This window comes from Cupressus sempervirens, chromosome 10 (genome assembly GCF_028749045.1).
Source record: "Cupressus sempervirens isolate cs-2001-9-10 chromosome 10, ASM2874904v1, whole genome shotgun sequence".
In the NCBI taxonomy this organism is placed as follows: Eukaryota; Viridiplantae; Streptophyta; class Pinopsida; order Cupressales; family Cupressaceae; genus Cupressus; species Cupressus sempervirens.
The window spans coordinates 993,465,848-993,478,852 of record NC_143127.1 but is presented as its reverse complement, the minus strand read 5'-3'; the positions used below and the strand labels follow the sequence as shown (position 1 = coordinate 993,478,852).

The 13,005-nt window shown below is 34.7% G+C and overlaps 1 protein-coding gene across 2 annotated transcripts; it reads left to right on the top strand.

Moving 5' to 3' along the window:
- Window positions 1-4,837: 4,837 nt before the first annotated feature.
- Window positions 4,838-11,181, top strand: LOC149537298 (cyclic dof factor 1-like). 2 transcript variants are annotated; one of them, XM_089807666.1, is made up of 3 exons: window positions 4,838-5,154; window positions 5,948-6,615; window positions 9,036-11,181. In XM_089807666.1, the coding sequence occupies exon 3, from the start codon at window positions 9,192-9,194 to the stop codon at window positions 10,503-10,505; it is 1,314 nt and encodes a 437-aa protein (XP_089663792.1). In that variant the 5' UTR covers window positions 4,838-5,154; window positions 5,948-6,615; window positions 9,036-9,191; the 3' UTR covers window positions 10,506-11,181. The 2 variants fall into 2 exon arrangements, with proteins under 2 accessions (XP_089663792.1, XP_089663791.1); XM_089807665.1 differs by lacking the exon at window positions 5,948-6,615.
- The last annotated feature ends 1,824 nt before the right edge of the window (window positions 11,182-13,005 follow it).

Here is a 13,005-nt window from a genome sequence, read left to right as displayed (position 1 = left end):
TCAAACTGAAAAAGAATATATCATACAGAGATAAAACTTAATTATAAATGATAAATCTTAAAATCCTACAATAAAATATTAGTTCTAAGTTCCTCTTGTTTTGGTGGCAAGCCTTCCAAAACAAGAGGAAAAAAAATGCAACAAAAAAATAGTCCTCTAGTGGCAAGCCTTCCAAAGGGGGTTAGAGGAAAATAATAGATAAACAATAAAGTATGCACACATAGAGTTAGAAGGAGCTAGAGCCACACAAAAATCTTCTCTAAAAAAAATACATCTCCAAATAAGGTGAGCCTGAATGAATGGAAACCTTCAACACTAAAACTCAAAAAAGGGATTAGTAAACAAGCTCTGATACCATGTAAGAAAAGTAAATGAGAGAAAGGAAAATAGAATCAATCTAAGTGAGTTGAGTGAGAACAAATGTTACCATGAAATAAACAACCTCCAAGAGCATACACCAAATTAGAACAACAATGAGACAAAGGTTTTCAAAGGGGGAAAGCAAAGAAAACCCCTTGTGAGTATTATGAATGAAGGAAAATGCCGAGAGAGAGAGAGAGAGAGGAGTAAAATAGCTCATTACAATAACATCAATGTGATGTGTAAAGAAGAATGAGAAAGAAAAATCTCTTTGGAGTTGCATGTGGTCGCATGTGTAACTCCCATTTCTATGAATGCCACATTCATAATAAGTGTGTGCAAAGTTTCAAGATCATCTTAAGGAGGATTAAATAATTTTCTTTATAAAAGGAATTATAAAATGAGTTGTCCTCACATGTGGACTAGAGAACAAGTAAATGACATGTCCTCCACGTGTGTACAAGAGGATAAACTACATGTAGAGATCCTTGGAATATCCCAAATTAAATACATCCAAAGAAAGATTAATATTTCTAACATGACTAAAGCAATGAATGTTATTAGCATAGAGGCGGCCAACAATATGAAAGAGTTGGTCTAATTTTTTTGTTACTATGTGTCTCCTATCCTTTTGTGTTTTGTGTTATTCTTGGTCTTTGTATCTTGTCCTTTTGGCCTTCTTTGTCTAGTGGTATCATTTTGTTATTTTGTGGCTTTCTAGATGTTGACTTTTGGTCTTTTCCAACATAATTTTATGGTGGGGCATAATGTTTTATCCATTTAATATCTAGTTATGAAAAGGGTTTCAGGGTTCTTTCAAAACCTACTTTTTCCTTAGTAAAAATCTATTATATTACATTATATAAAATAATAATATACTATAGTATTGTATAATATAATATAATATGGTATATGTTAACATATATGTATTTATTATATTATATACATATATTAATATTAATATTATATTTATATAATTTTAGGTATGTAATATTATATATTAAACAAATATATTATATTAAAATATTATTTATAATATAAAACTATAATGCATTAACCTTTCTTCATATATTGGTATGTGTCCTATGAGATTGAAGACCGATATAAAATTCATTTCTTCATATCCTAGATCAAATATGAATATGATATTAGGTCTGTATTTGATATCATATATTTGCAACATGTGTATTAAAAAAAAGTTGTGGGTCATTAATACTTATGACTTTGGTGTTAACAACAACTTTAGATAACCAATATCATAAGGGTATCTTATATTTGATCCCAAGAAGTTGGTTTTTGTGCCAAATTCATATCCAGGTATGTTGTTGGTTATTTTTTACCATCTTCTAAAGTTTTATTTTCTATTCCCAGATGAAAACTATGTTTTTTTTCAAATTGAAAGTGTCTGTCATTTTCTAAATTCTATTTATTTATATATATTTTTAATTTTAATTAGGTATGGTAGATTAAAAAAAAATCCCTATCCTAGAAACCCACACCTTGATAATTAACAACCTAAGAAACCATGATCTAGAGACCAACAACTTGAAAACCCTCTAGTGATAAACCCTTAGCCATTACAACGTCTTATATGGGGTAATTTGGGTATGTTGAAGAGGACTAGGGATGTTTATAATAGGATCCCTATATTAGCCCCCATGTTTAGAGTAACAACCTGAGAAACCATGATCTAGAGACCAACAACTTGAAAACCCTCTAGTGACAAATCCTTAGCCATTACAAGGTCTTACAGGGATGTAATTTGGGTCTATTGAAGAGGATTAGGGATGTTTATAATAGGATCCCTATATTAGCCCCCATGTTTGGATTTGTAGATTATATCATACAGTCGATGAAGAAAAACATCATGCAACATGATGTTGCACTTTAGTGGTGAGTGGAAATGCATGCTTGATTTGGTTATGGGTTGGATTATGACAAGGTGAAGGACCTTGGGATCATTAAAGCAAATATTTGTTCACTATTTAGGAATCCTCGTACTAGACTACTCTATTAAACAAATTTTACTCTCTTAAATAGGACCAATCATGTTTACATGATACACTCCATATGATAACTACTTGTAAAACATATCTTCTTTTCTTGTACAATGTAATCATTGTGATCTTGAAAACACCATTATAACTCTCAAGCATCCATTGTGGACACATTTGACAAGATATAATACAATCATTCGAACCTTACTTTTTTTCATTACCCATGATAAGACACCATTAGACACATTCACATATCCATTGACAAGATCTAGTGCTATCATTTGAACCTTAGTTTTTTTTTTTTTAAATCTTTATTTTGTGACCCTCCTTATAGATTTGTGGACACAATTAGAGGCATTCACACCCACTTCTATGATAGTTTTGTCACAATTAGCATTGTCTTACTATCTTACATTTTAAATTTGTTTTGACAAGATTCTAGATTGCATATGTCTTTACTTAAACACATCTCTCAACATTTTTGTGGTATGACTTGAATCTCTTAAATTAATGGTATGACTTGAATCTCTTAAATTAATCATTATACTTCATTTAACAATTATTACAATTATACTTTATCTTGTAAATTTTTCATATTTTATAATTAACAAGTTATCATAATGTAACAATATTAATTTTGTCTGCTCTTTTTATTTTGCAATATATTTATTTACACTTAATTCTTTTAATAGAAAGAAAAATCCTATTTTCTTTAAAAATAAAGTATCTCAACAACTTGTTTTACATTTGCTTCCATAAAAATCTAAGTTGTCTCATTATATATTAGGGATTAGATCTCTAATTTTAGTGAGCATCTCTCAACATTACAATGATACCACATGAGTAACTTATGTTAATTATTATACTTCTATTAATTATCATTACAATTATACTTTATCTTGTATCCATTATACAGTATGGGTTATCATAATTAAGAATTTTTATGATGAAATAATATAAATTTGTGCGTTCTCTTTATCTTTTATAAATTATTGGTTATTATAATTAACAAACTTTCATAATGAAATAATATCAATTTTTGTATGCTCTTTATCTTTTATACATTATTAGTCATTACAATTAACACATTTTCATAATGAAGTAATATCAATTTTTGTATGCTCTTTATCTTTTATACATTATTAGTCATTATAGTTAACACATTTTCATAATGAAGTAATATCAATGTGTTTATTTTATTTTATTTAATGTAGTTGTCCACCTTAATAGAAAAGAAGAAGAAGAAGAAGAAAATCAGGTCATGGACACAAAGCCACCAAGTACCTTGATTTCTTTTTGATGGAGGATTTTTTATCCACAGAGTCGTTTTAGCTACCTAATCTGCACAAGCCTACATCAAAACCTTTTCAACTAAGAGCCAAGGAATGAGAGATGTCCATTCCACCAAATTTGGTAGAAGTATGACCCCAACATCGTCTCTCATAATTTCAAAGTCTTACCCTCAATGGAGCTTGATCAATAGTAGACTCATTAAAGACCATTCAACTTGACTAATAGATCAAAGACCCACTAACATTATGAAATGATATCACAATTAGTTCATCATATCCTTGTCGATGTTAATTCCATCACAATGTATGTTCCACCATCTTCTTTTACATTTACATTTGTTTCGTTGTCTCATACTTTAATTACGAGACATCTAATTTGATTGGAGCACCTCTCAACATTACTTCTAATTATTAAACTTCAACGAACAATCATCTCAATTATACTTTAAATTACAGCTGTTATAAAATATAACCAACAATATTAATCTCATCTATTATACTTCAAAGCAGCTTTGCAAATAAATAAAATAAAAAACACAAAAGGGAATCGAAATTGAAACATATACCTAAAGCAACCGAACTTTCTCTTTTCTTAGTTCTCTCCCTTCCGGGCACGTGTAGGTGGCTGCCTGCTCTCCTCCTCCACGCATGGGATATATGGTGCACCTAAACATAGGGGCCGAGAATGCGCCACGTGTATCCGCGTATCAGTCCAGGCAATACCCACCACGAAATTATCCACGCGGGCCCACCACCGCCAGAACAAGGACGCGTGTCGACGCATGGGTAACGCAGACCTCCCGATCGACGGCGAGGACGATCCACTCCGCTTTACCTTTTCGCGTGCGGGTCCCACACTGCTTAATTACCAAAAAGCGAAATCGTATGGATATAGATGACCAGATTGACGTCGGAAACGCTGACCTGGAAGCACTAAAAGTGTTCCGTAGGAATAAAAAGTGTACGAGTGGGTGTCAGGACCACTGCGGTGAAACTCATAAAGAGAGAGTATTTCGTATTAAATTAAACAAAGTGTCTGATTACGTGAGACGGCTAAGCGGAGCCACGAAAACTTGTGGCTGTGAATGGCTGCCGTGTTTTTATGCCGGTCTCCTTTCCCGACGAGATTGCCCGGGAATGGGGAAGCGGTGGACTATTTCTTCTTCCATTGCGATCTGCTTGGGATTTATAATTGATTTTTCTCACAATCTTGTCTGTAATGCGATTCGAACCCCTCGTCTGAAAATCTGATCCCCAGGCGGTTGTTTGCTGCTTCTTTTATCAGGGATCTGTTTCACAGTAGTTTGAGTGCTTTTGGGGGCGGGGCGGGGATTTCTGTGCACCTTTTCTTCTGGGGATTCGAGATGAAGGGCGACCCGGGGTTTAAGCTTTTTGGGAGCACAATTCCAGTGACTGAGGAGGAGGAGGATAAGTGCTCTTCTGTATTGGAGGAAGAGTGTGAGGATAATAATGACATTGAAACTCCTGCGCAAGTTCCCGATAAGGTTAGTACTCTGAATTTCAGCAATTTTTAAGAGGTTTTTAGTTGAGAACAGAAGCCTTTTGATGCATTAGTTTTTAAAAGCTTGAGGTAACTGCGAATTTTTATGAATGTTAAGTTCTTGTTGCGTTTTACGATGTTGTTGGGGCGTGGGATGTAGTGTTTTCCCCTACTTTAGTAATCTAAATCTCAGAATTTGTTTCTATAGATTTCTTGAAAGTTTTAGTTGAAAAGTAGAAGCCTTTTGATGCAATAATTTGTAAAACGTTGATCTTACTGCCAAATGTTTTGAAAGGTGAGTTCTTGGTGCGATTTATCATGTTGTTGGGGCGTGGGATGTAGTGTTTTACCCTATTTCAAGATTTAAGACGATTTCTTGGGGGTTTGATGCCGGTATGCTATTTAACCTTATTTGAAGATTTAAAACTTATTCTTAGGAATTTGACCTTAGTAATAATGTTTCATCCAATTCTAATCGCTTGAGCGTGCATTTTTTTTGGAATCACTTAAATATTGAAGCAGGATGCTGTGCCCTCAAGTTCATTCCATCTGACTATAATCCCTTCAAATCAAAACGCAGTAGATGCCTTTTTTTGTAAGCAGATTAAATGTATAAGTATCGTACCTTATCAGAAATTACAGCTTTTACACCAAAGTAAAATTCCAAAGGGCATTTTCTTGTTTTTGTTTTTTCGTCAAATTAGATTCGTTTGTATATTTTTGGCGATAATAGCACTTCTTAAATAGTTGGAGTTTTAAATTTTGTGGGTAATATGTTTTTGATGGCTTTCTTCCAGGGTCACAGTTTGTGCTTCTACGTTTTAGTGTTTGAGGTCCTCCTCTGGAATCCATTTTCAGGTAGAAAGTGTTTTTGTTTGTTTGTTTGCTCATACAAAAACTTCAAAACAGCTTTTCCTTGACATGATGGAAAGATTTGAGTTGTCACGGCTTACGAATCCTCACAGTTTATATCCCAGAAGCGAGATTTGGTGGTTCTAGTTGAAACTACAACTCTTATGGGCAGTGAGCCCGAAACTATGTTTATTTTTTGTTATTACGATTGATCACATAGGCAGGCCAGAGTTGCAGTGTTTTCCATATCTAAAATGAATTCTCTTTAGTGTTCAAAAGTTGTTGAAAATCTGCGATGCACTCTAATCAGAACGGAAAGTTTATTAGATTCTACGAGTAATTGCAAACCTGTGAGAGATGAGTTTTCTTTCAGTGTTCAGAAGTAGTTTAAAACTTGTGATGCGCTTTTATCAGAACAGAAAATTAGATCCTGCAAAGTGGATTATTTAGGCTCATGAGAAATAGATCCTTGTGAGATATGTGCCACTGAAGGAACGGCTCCAGTCAAAAAGCCAGCTATAGAAAAAAGTTATGACTGACTAAAGATATCTTTAGTACAAACGTTTGCACTTCTTCTCAATACAGAGCTTTCAAATCCAAGATTTAGCTCCAGGTGCTATGCTTATCGTTTAATTTAAAAAATGCTTTTTATTATACCTATATTAGTTCAGAATTTATTTTGGTTGATTTGAAAACAGATATTGTTTGCGTTAAATCATGCCCTTGAGAATATATGAATTTCTAACCTTGTCTGTAGCTGATCTGTCAAGAAGATTATTTAGAGTTTGTGTTTATGCTAGAGTCTCTAGATGAGCTTATGTTCTATCATTATCTTCTTTTGGAAATAAAATTAAGCTTAGTCATCTTAGTGTACGTAAATTTGTATGGATTTATCTGTTTGAATAGTTTTTAAAATTCATAAACAATATTTAGAATTTTACAAATTTACATCCTAAATATACAGAAGTACTGAGATAGCATAACATTCTAAAGCCATGTGTCGATCTGTTTTGTCAAGAATTATTCAGAAAATTCACTTTCTTGAGCTGACTGGTTCGTGCTAGAGCACTTAGATGAACTTCGTGAATCTTGTTCAAATTCGTGAAAGACAGTGTAAACATGACAGTACCTTATTTGTTCAATATGCACAGCCAGAACATGCTAGTTTTTCTAGTGAGAATAGTAGAATATGAGAGTTTCTGCAGCTAAACCAGGCTGCTATCCAATTTGATTTGATCTAAATAAAGATGAAAATGTTTTCTACTCCTTTTGACTGATAACTAATTTCCTAAGTTGCTGATTCATGGGGCTTTTTGGGCGATTCTTGGTACAAAACATACTGGAATCAGGTTGTAGAACAAATCTCCTGTGGGTACATATCTAGGATTTTTGTTTTTTTAAATGCCGTAACTTTTAGTGATTCTGGATTGATCTTTTAGATATTTTAAAGATCTACACTACTGATTACCAAACCCTGAACTTAATTATCATGAGAGATTCTGGCTTGATCTTTTTTATACTGAAATGTGAATCTAACTTAGAATGATATGATTCAAAATTTGAATTCTGTAATGATTTTGTTTAGCATATGTATTGGTATAAACTTAATTCTATTTTTAGCTGCATATTTTTACATGTATGCATTACATATATGGATATCTATGTATCCATGTATGTATTAAGTATCAAAAATGGACCCACCCATCCCATCCCCAACAATTTTTTTTTTGCCGTACTGGCATTTTGTACATGCATAGCCATTCCCATTCCTGACTCGGTAACTTAGCACTTTCTGCAAGAAGACGATGGACATGTTAACTAATGTTTAATTAATTTTTAGAGAAAATGCTGTTAAGCCAGAGTTGTTTTATTTTCAAACCCATTAGGAAACACTTTGGACTAGAAAATGCCCAATATCACATTCTTTTAATCAGCTCAGCAAGATCCACATTTTTGGGGAGCTGCAATGCCTTTGTATTTGCCAGGGGACTTTCGTGATTGTTGATTGTTCTCTAAGAATCCTGATGTGAAACTGTATCTTTTCATGTTAAATAGCTCAATTTTGTTTTTCATATAGCATGTTCTTCAATGTCCTTTTTTTGGTGATCCTACGTGATTAACGCCTCTTTGAATTCCTAACTAAAAGATCCCATTTTAATGGTGTCTTTCTTGTCCTTCAGTTTTGGTTTAACGAACGTTGGTCCGGGCACCAAATTATTTTTGTAAGGGAGAAGCAAACATGCCTATTTTCCAATATATCTGTAAAATCTTTTGGAAGCCAGCTCGAATCTTAACATTGGTTAGAATTCCTTTACAGCTGGTTCTGTGAACTTCCTTTACAGCTGTATCTATGAAAATGTGTTGGGCAATGGATTGTTTTCTGTTGAAAAGAGGGACAAGCTTTCAGTTTGTATACTAATACTTCGTCAGTAAATCTGGAACATTAACGGGCATATGTAATCTCAATTCCTTCTGTAGGTTACAGACATGGTTGGCTTTTTTCCCTCTATTTTTCCTTGCAAATGTGTAGGATTTCCTAATACATCATGGAGATTTGAGCTTGAGTCTCAACATACAACTGTACACTATTAACCATTACACAACTCGGAAATCTGAAGCTTTTATTTACTATTAATGAAGCATCAGATTTGAGATTTTTCCAGTTCTGTTGTAAGGCATTTGTAGGTGGCACCTTTGGAAATCATTGAGTCTAAATCATGCAGGATATCTGTCTCGGGGATTTTGAAGATTGTTGATGACTTAAAAGTTTGATGTATGGAAAGATTTAAAGTTTGGTTCTGCTAGTATATCTGCTATGCTTTTGTTCATTATTAATTGTAAGATAGTTATGAACACAGGTAGACAATAAAAATAAAATGTAAAAAATGTAGAGATGGATTGGCACTGAAATCTTCAGCATTTAACTGGTATATGGGTTTCAATTAGTTTGTGGAGTCAGATTCCTGTAAAAAATATGTGATATATTGCCTCTCTCTTCTTGTCTGATATGCTTGCTAATGCTTTGTATTACAGGAAAATAGTCAAGACAACGTTCTGAAGTCTGAAGTTGAAGGTCTGCCTGATACAATCCCAGAAGAGGCAGAGAGCTTTACAGGCACCAATGAATCAAGAGAAGGCACTTACAAAAAACCTATACAAGACTCGGAGGAAAAGATTCCACTAACGAAAATGGAAAATAATAACTTGAAAAATGGGAATGGGGAGGAAGAAACTGTTGGTACAAATGGAAATGAGGAAAAGATGCCCAAGAAACCTGACAAATTGTTACCTTGCCCTCGCTGTGATAGTTTAGATACAAAATTCTGCTATTATAACAATTACAATGTGAACCAGCCACGGCATTTTTGTAAAAACTGCCAAAGGTACTGGACTGCTGGAGGAACAATGAGGAATGTTCCTGTCGGTGCAGGACGGCGTAAGAACAAACATTCAGTTTCACATTACAGGCATATGCTGATGACTGATGGTCTTGCAACTGCCAGAACAGACGTTCCTGATTCTGCTCACCACCAGGTAATGCCCACTGCACTTTCTGCGGCTCGAGTAACTTCTCAATTACAGCTCCTTCCTTTGGACGTAGAATCTGCAGGGGGAACTGTGCTAAATTTTGGACCAGATTCTCCTCTCTGTGAATCCATGGCTGCAGCCCTTAATCTGGCAGATCAGTCAATGACAAACCGACAAGCTTTCTTAAACAAAGATGATGAAAAAAATCAGTTGACAAACAAAGAAACAAGAGATGATAATTCATGTGGATCTTCAATTACAGTCACCACTTTTGCAGACAAGGAAGATGGCTCAAAGAATTTTCATGCTGCCCCTCAAATGGACCAAGTAGGCATGATGGGATGGTCTGGCAGTATTCCTCCACAGCACCCCTATTATGGAGGTCCCTGGCCATACGGTTGGAATTTTGGTTGGGGGGGTGGTGCTCCAGTAACAGCAGGAGGAGGGTGCCCTAATGGCATTGCTTATGCTCCTGACAGTAGTAATTTCAACAATGCTACTTCAGGGGCAAGGATGCCTGGTGTGTGGGCAGCAGGAATTCCTTGGCCTTTTGTTCCTGGAACTTACTGGGCAGGTCCTCCTGGCTGGGGAGGAGGCACATGGAATATTCCATTTCCAGCACTAGCATCACCTACAGCTGGAGGATTAAGTTCTCCATCGAGCAGTGGTGGTAGCAGTGGATCTCCAACCTTGGGTAAACATTCGAGGGACGTTCCAAGTGTTGAGGGTAAAAGAGATGGAAGTCTGTGGGTTCCAAAGACTTTAAGAATTGATGATCCTGGCGAAGCTGCAAGAAGTTCGATCTGGACAACACTTGGCATTGGAAATAAATGTGAATCCATTACATCTGGTGGGATTTTTAAAGCTTTCCAGTCCAAGACAGAGGAGCAGGATCTGGGTAAGAGTTCTCCACAAAGGGTACATGCTAATCCTGCAGCATTGTCAAGATCTATGGCCTTTCAGGAAAACTGTTGAGCTTCTTTTTAAATAAATAACATTCATTTCCTCTTCACCATCCTTTGCTTTATTGGAAAGTAAACCATTTTTCAAAATCTCTTATATGCCAAATGGACTCCCGACTAGAATGTCTGGTAGTTGGAAATCTAAAAGCTTTACCCATTGTAAAGTTTTCGTTTCTTCCTCAAAATTGGAGTCCATATTTTATGGTTAACAACTTAAGCTTTATATGGAGCTGTAGAAGATGTGTATGAAAAGTTTTTCTTCGTCTGATTTTTCTGCAAGGCTTCTCACCAAGTTCCTAAACTTTTGGAGAAGATATTGGATTAGAGGTGACGAGCTGTAAAATGCTAGAAGATAACAATAATTTAAGCAATAGTAAAACAGCAAGAGCTTGGTCAGACTTGAGACTCTGGAAGAAAGAAGCTTCTCAGTAGACAAGATTGGCTAGCAGCTTTATCTTAGAAAGAAGAGTCTTGCACTGCAAAGTTGGTGGACATGCAATCTGAAAATGAAGTATAAGCTAGCCACTTTTTGTTTTCCTTTATAACTTTGATACAAAACATACGACATGTGTATATATAGGGGAAGGAGCAAACTGCAGCTAATTACAGCAGCACTCTTTCCAGAGATGAGCTAAGTACAGGCTCTACTAAATTACTAATGGTTGAAAAATTTAGGCTTTATATCTGCATCATTGATACAGTCCTGCTATATTTGATCATAAGCTTGCCCCTTGAATTTCCTTTTTGGTTAAGGTCAGAATATATTATATAATTATTACCTTACATTAATGGTGGTAAAGTTGCATCTTTTAAATTCTTTAAATGCTTGGCTATATCGTTTAGTGAGTTTTCCTAAGGCCTATTCTTTTGATCATTGCGAGTAGAAATTCTGGACTAAAAATTCATCAGTGGGAAAAATACTGAAAGTGAAGTCTAAAATAAAGTACGAGTTAGCAGCATTTTATTTGCATTTATATTTTATATACTAATCATATGATGTGTATATAAAGGGAAGGGGTGTACTGCAATTGCTCTCTTTACAGAGCTGAGACAAGTACCGTTAGTAATGGGTTAACATTTAGGTTCTACATTTGCTTCACCATGCTAATGCCTATGTTAGGATCATAATCTCGTATGTTGAATTTCATTTTCGGTTACAGGATACCTGTTGAATCCTTGTTAATCAGTTTATGTTTTTTGTTCAGTCTTTTAGATGATGTTAGAGTTTTTATGCTTGGTGTGTCTTTTTGAATGTTTAAATGCTAGGCTATATTTTTTGGTTGGTTTCCATGAGGCTGTTTGTAAGATCGTTGTAAGCAGACATCCTGGACTGCTATCAATACATTAGCAGAAACTGCAGTATTTTTTTTATTGAAGGTAAAGTCTTTGCAAATCTTGAAGGCTGAGTTAATATCAACAGTTTGTTGATATTTTGTGTTTTGGGGGTATTAAAATGTTTGCATTTAAATGTCCAGTGAAATTTGGCCTTTCTTTGGTTAGGGTGGCCATCAATCTGCTATCGTAAAGTGCATATTTCAAGCATTATCTTTAGATGTATCATGTTACAAATTTTCATTCCTCCACAAACTATAGACAAAAAATTGTAATGAACTATTATGCATATGATCTACATATGGTATATTTTTGGCAGAAATAATGAGCTGTGAAGTAGAAATTTTATTTGAAGAGGAAGGTAATGGTTTCATATGCTTGGAAGTCATTGAGTGCTTCAGTGAATATTTGAATTTTGTAGTTTGTTTCCATTTTATCTTGGTTTCAGTAGATGAGAAAGATCTGTCTGCAAAAGCATCTTGCCCTGAAAAGATTAGATGGATTTGAAAGGAAATTTGTTTGATATAATATACTCAAAATTATCAAGTACATGTCAAACTTGTCTTATAAAATTTTGGACTCAAAGCGCAATCACAATGACACAATGCGTAGTAGTTGTAAAGAAGAATTAAAAAATGTATATTCAGCTAAATCATTGCTCGTGTCAATCAAACATATAGAGAGAAGTAATGCTTGAATTTGCAGATTTGATTGCAATAAGTTGACTGTTTCCTCACTAGCAGTTGGAAGATTTTGAAGTGGTTACTGCCATCACCACTCTCTAAGTCTGCTGTATGCATTTGTTGATGGTTTTCAGTTCCACACTATCTACGAGTAAATGTTATGGTGTAATTCTGTAGCCCAAAGACCTAATCATTACACTATTGTATATCTTCTATATTGTGTTATATGAGTTCTTGCACTAAATGACATCCATATTGTCTAATAAGGAAGTAGAGTACAGACGCCGATAAATGACATCTACATACTGCCAAATTATTCCATAATGCACAGGTAACTTCAACAGCATTGGTGCTGGTCATTTTAGCTGAAAACTATGGCACAAAGGAGAAAACCAATATGAGCTCTGAGGAAATCGGTCTCTTTCCATTAATTTTTAAGCAAATACATATTAAATGTTGTTTATGTTGTAGCAAAGAATTAGCTGCAACATTGATAGA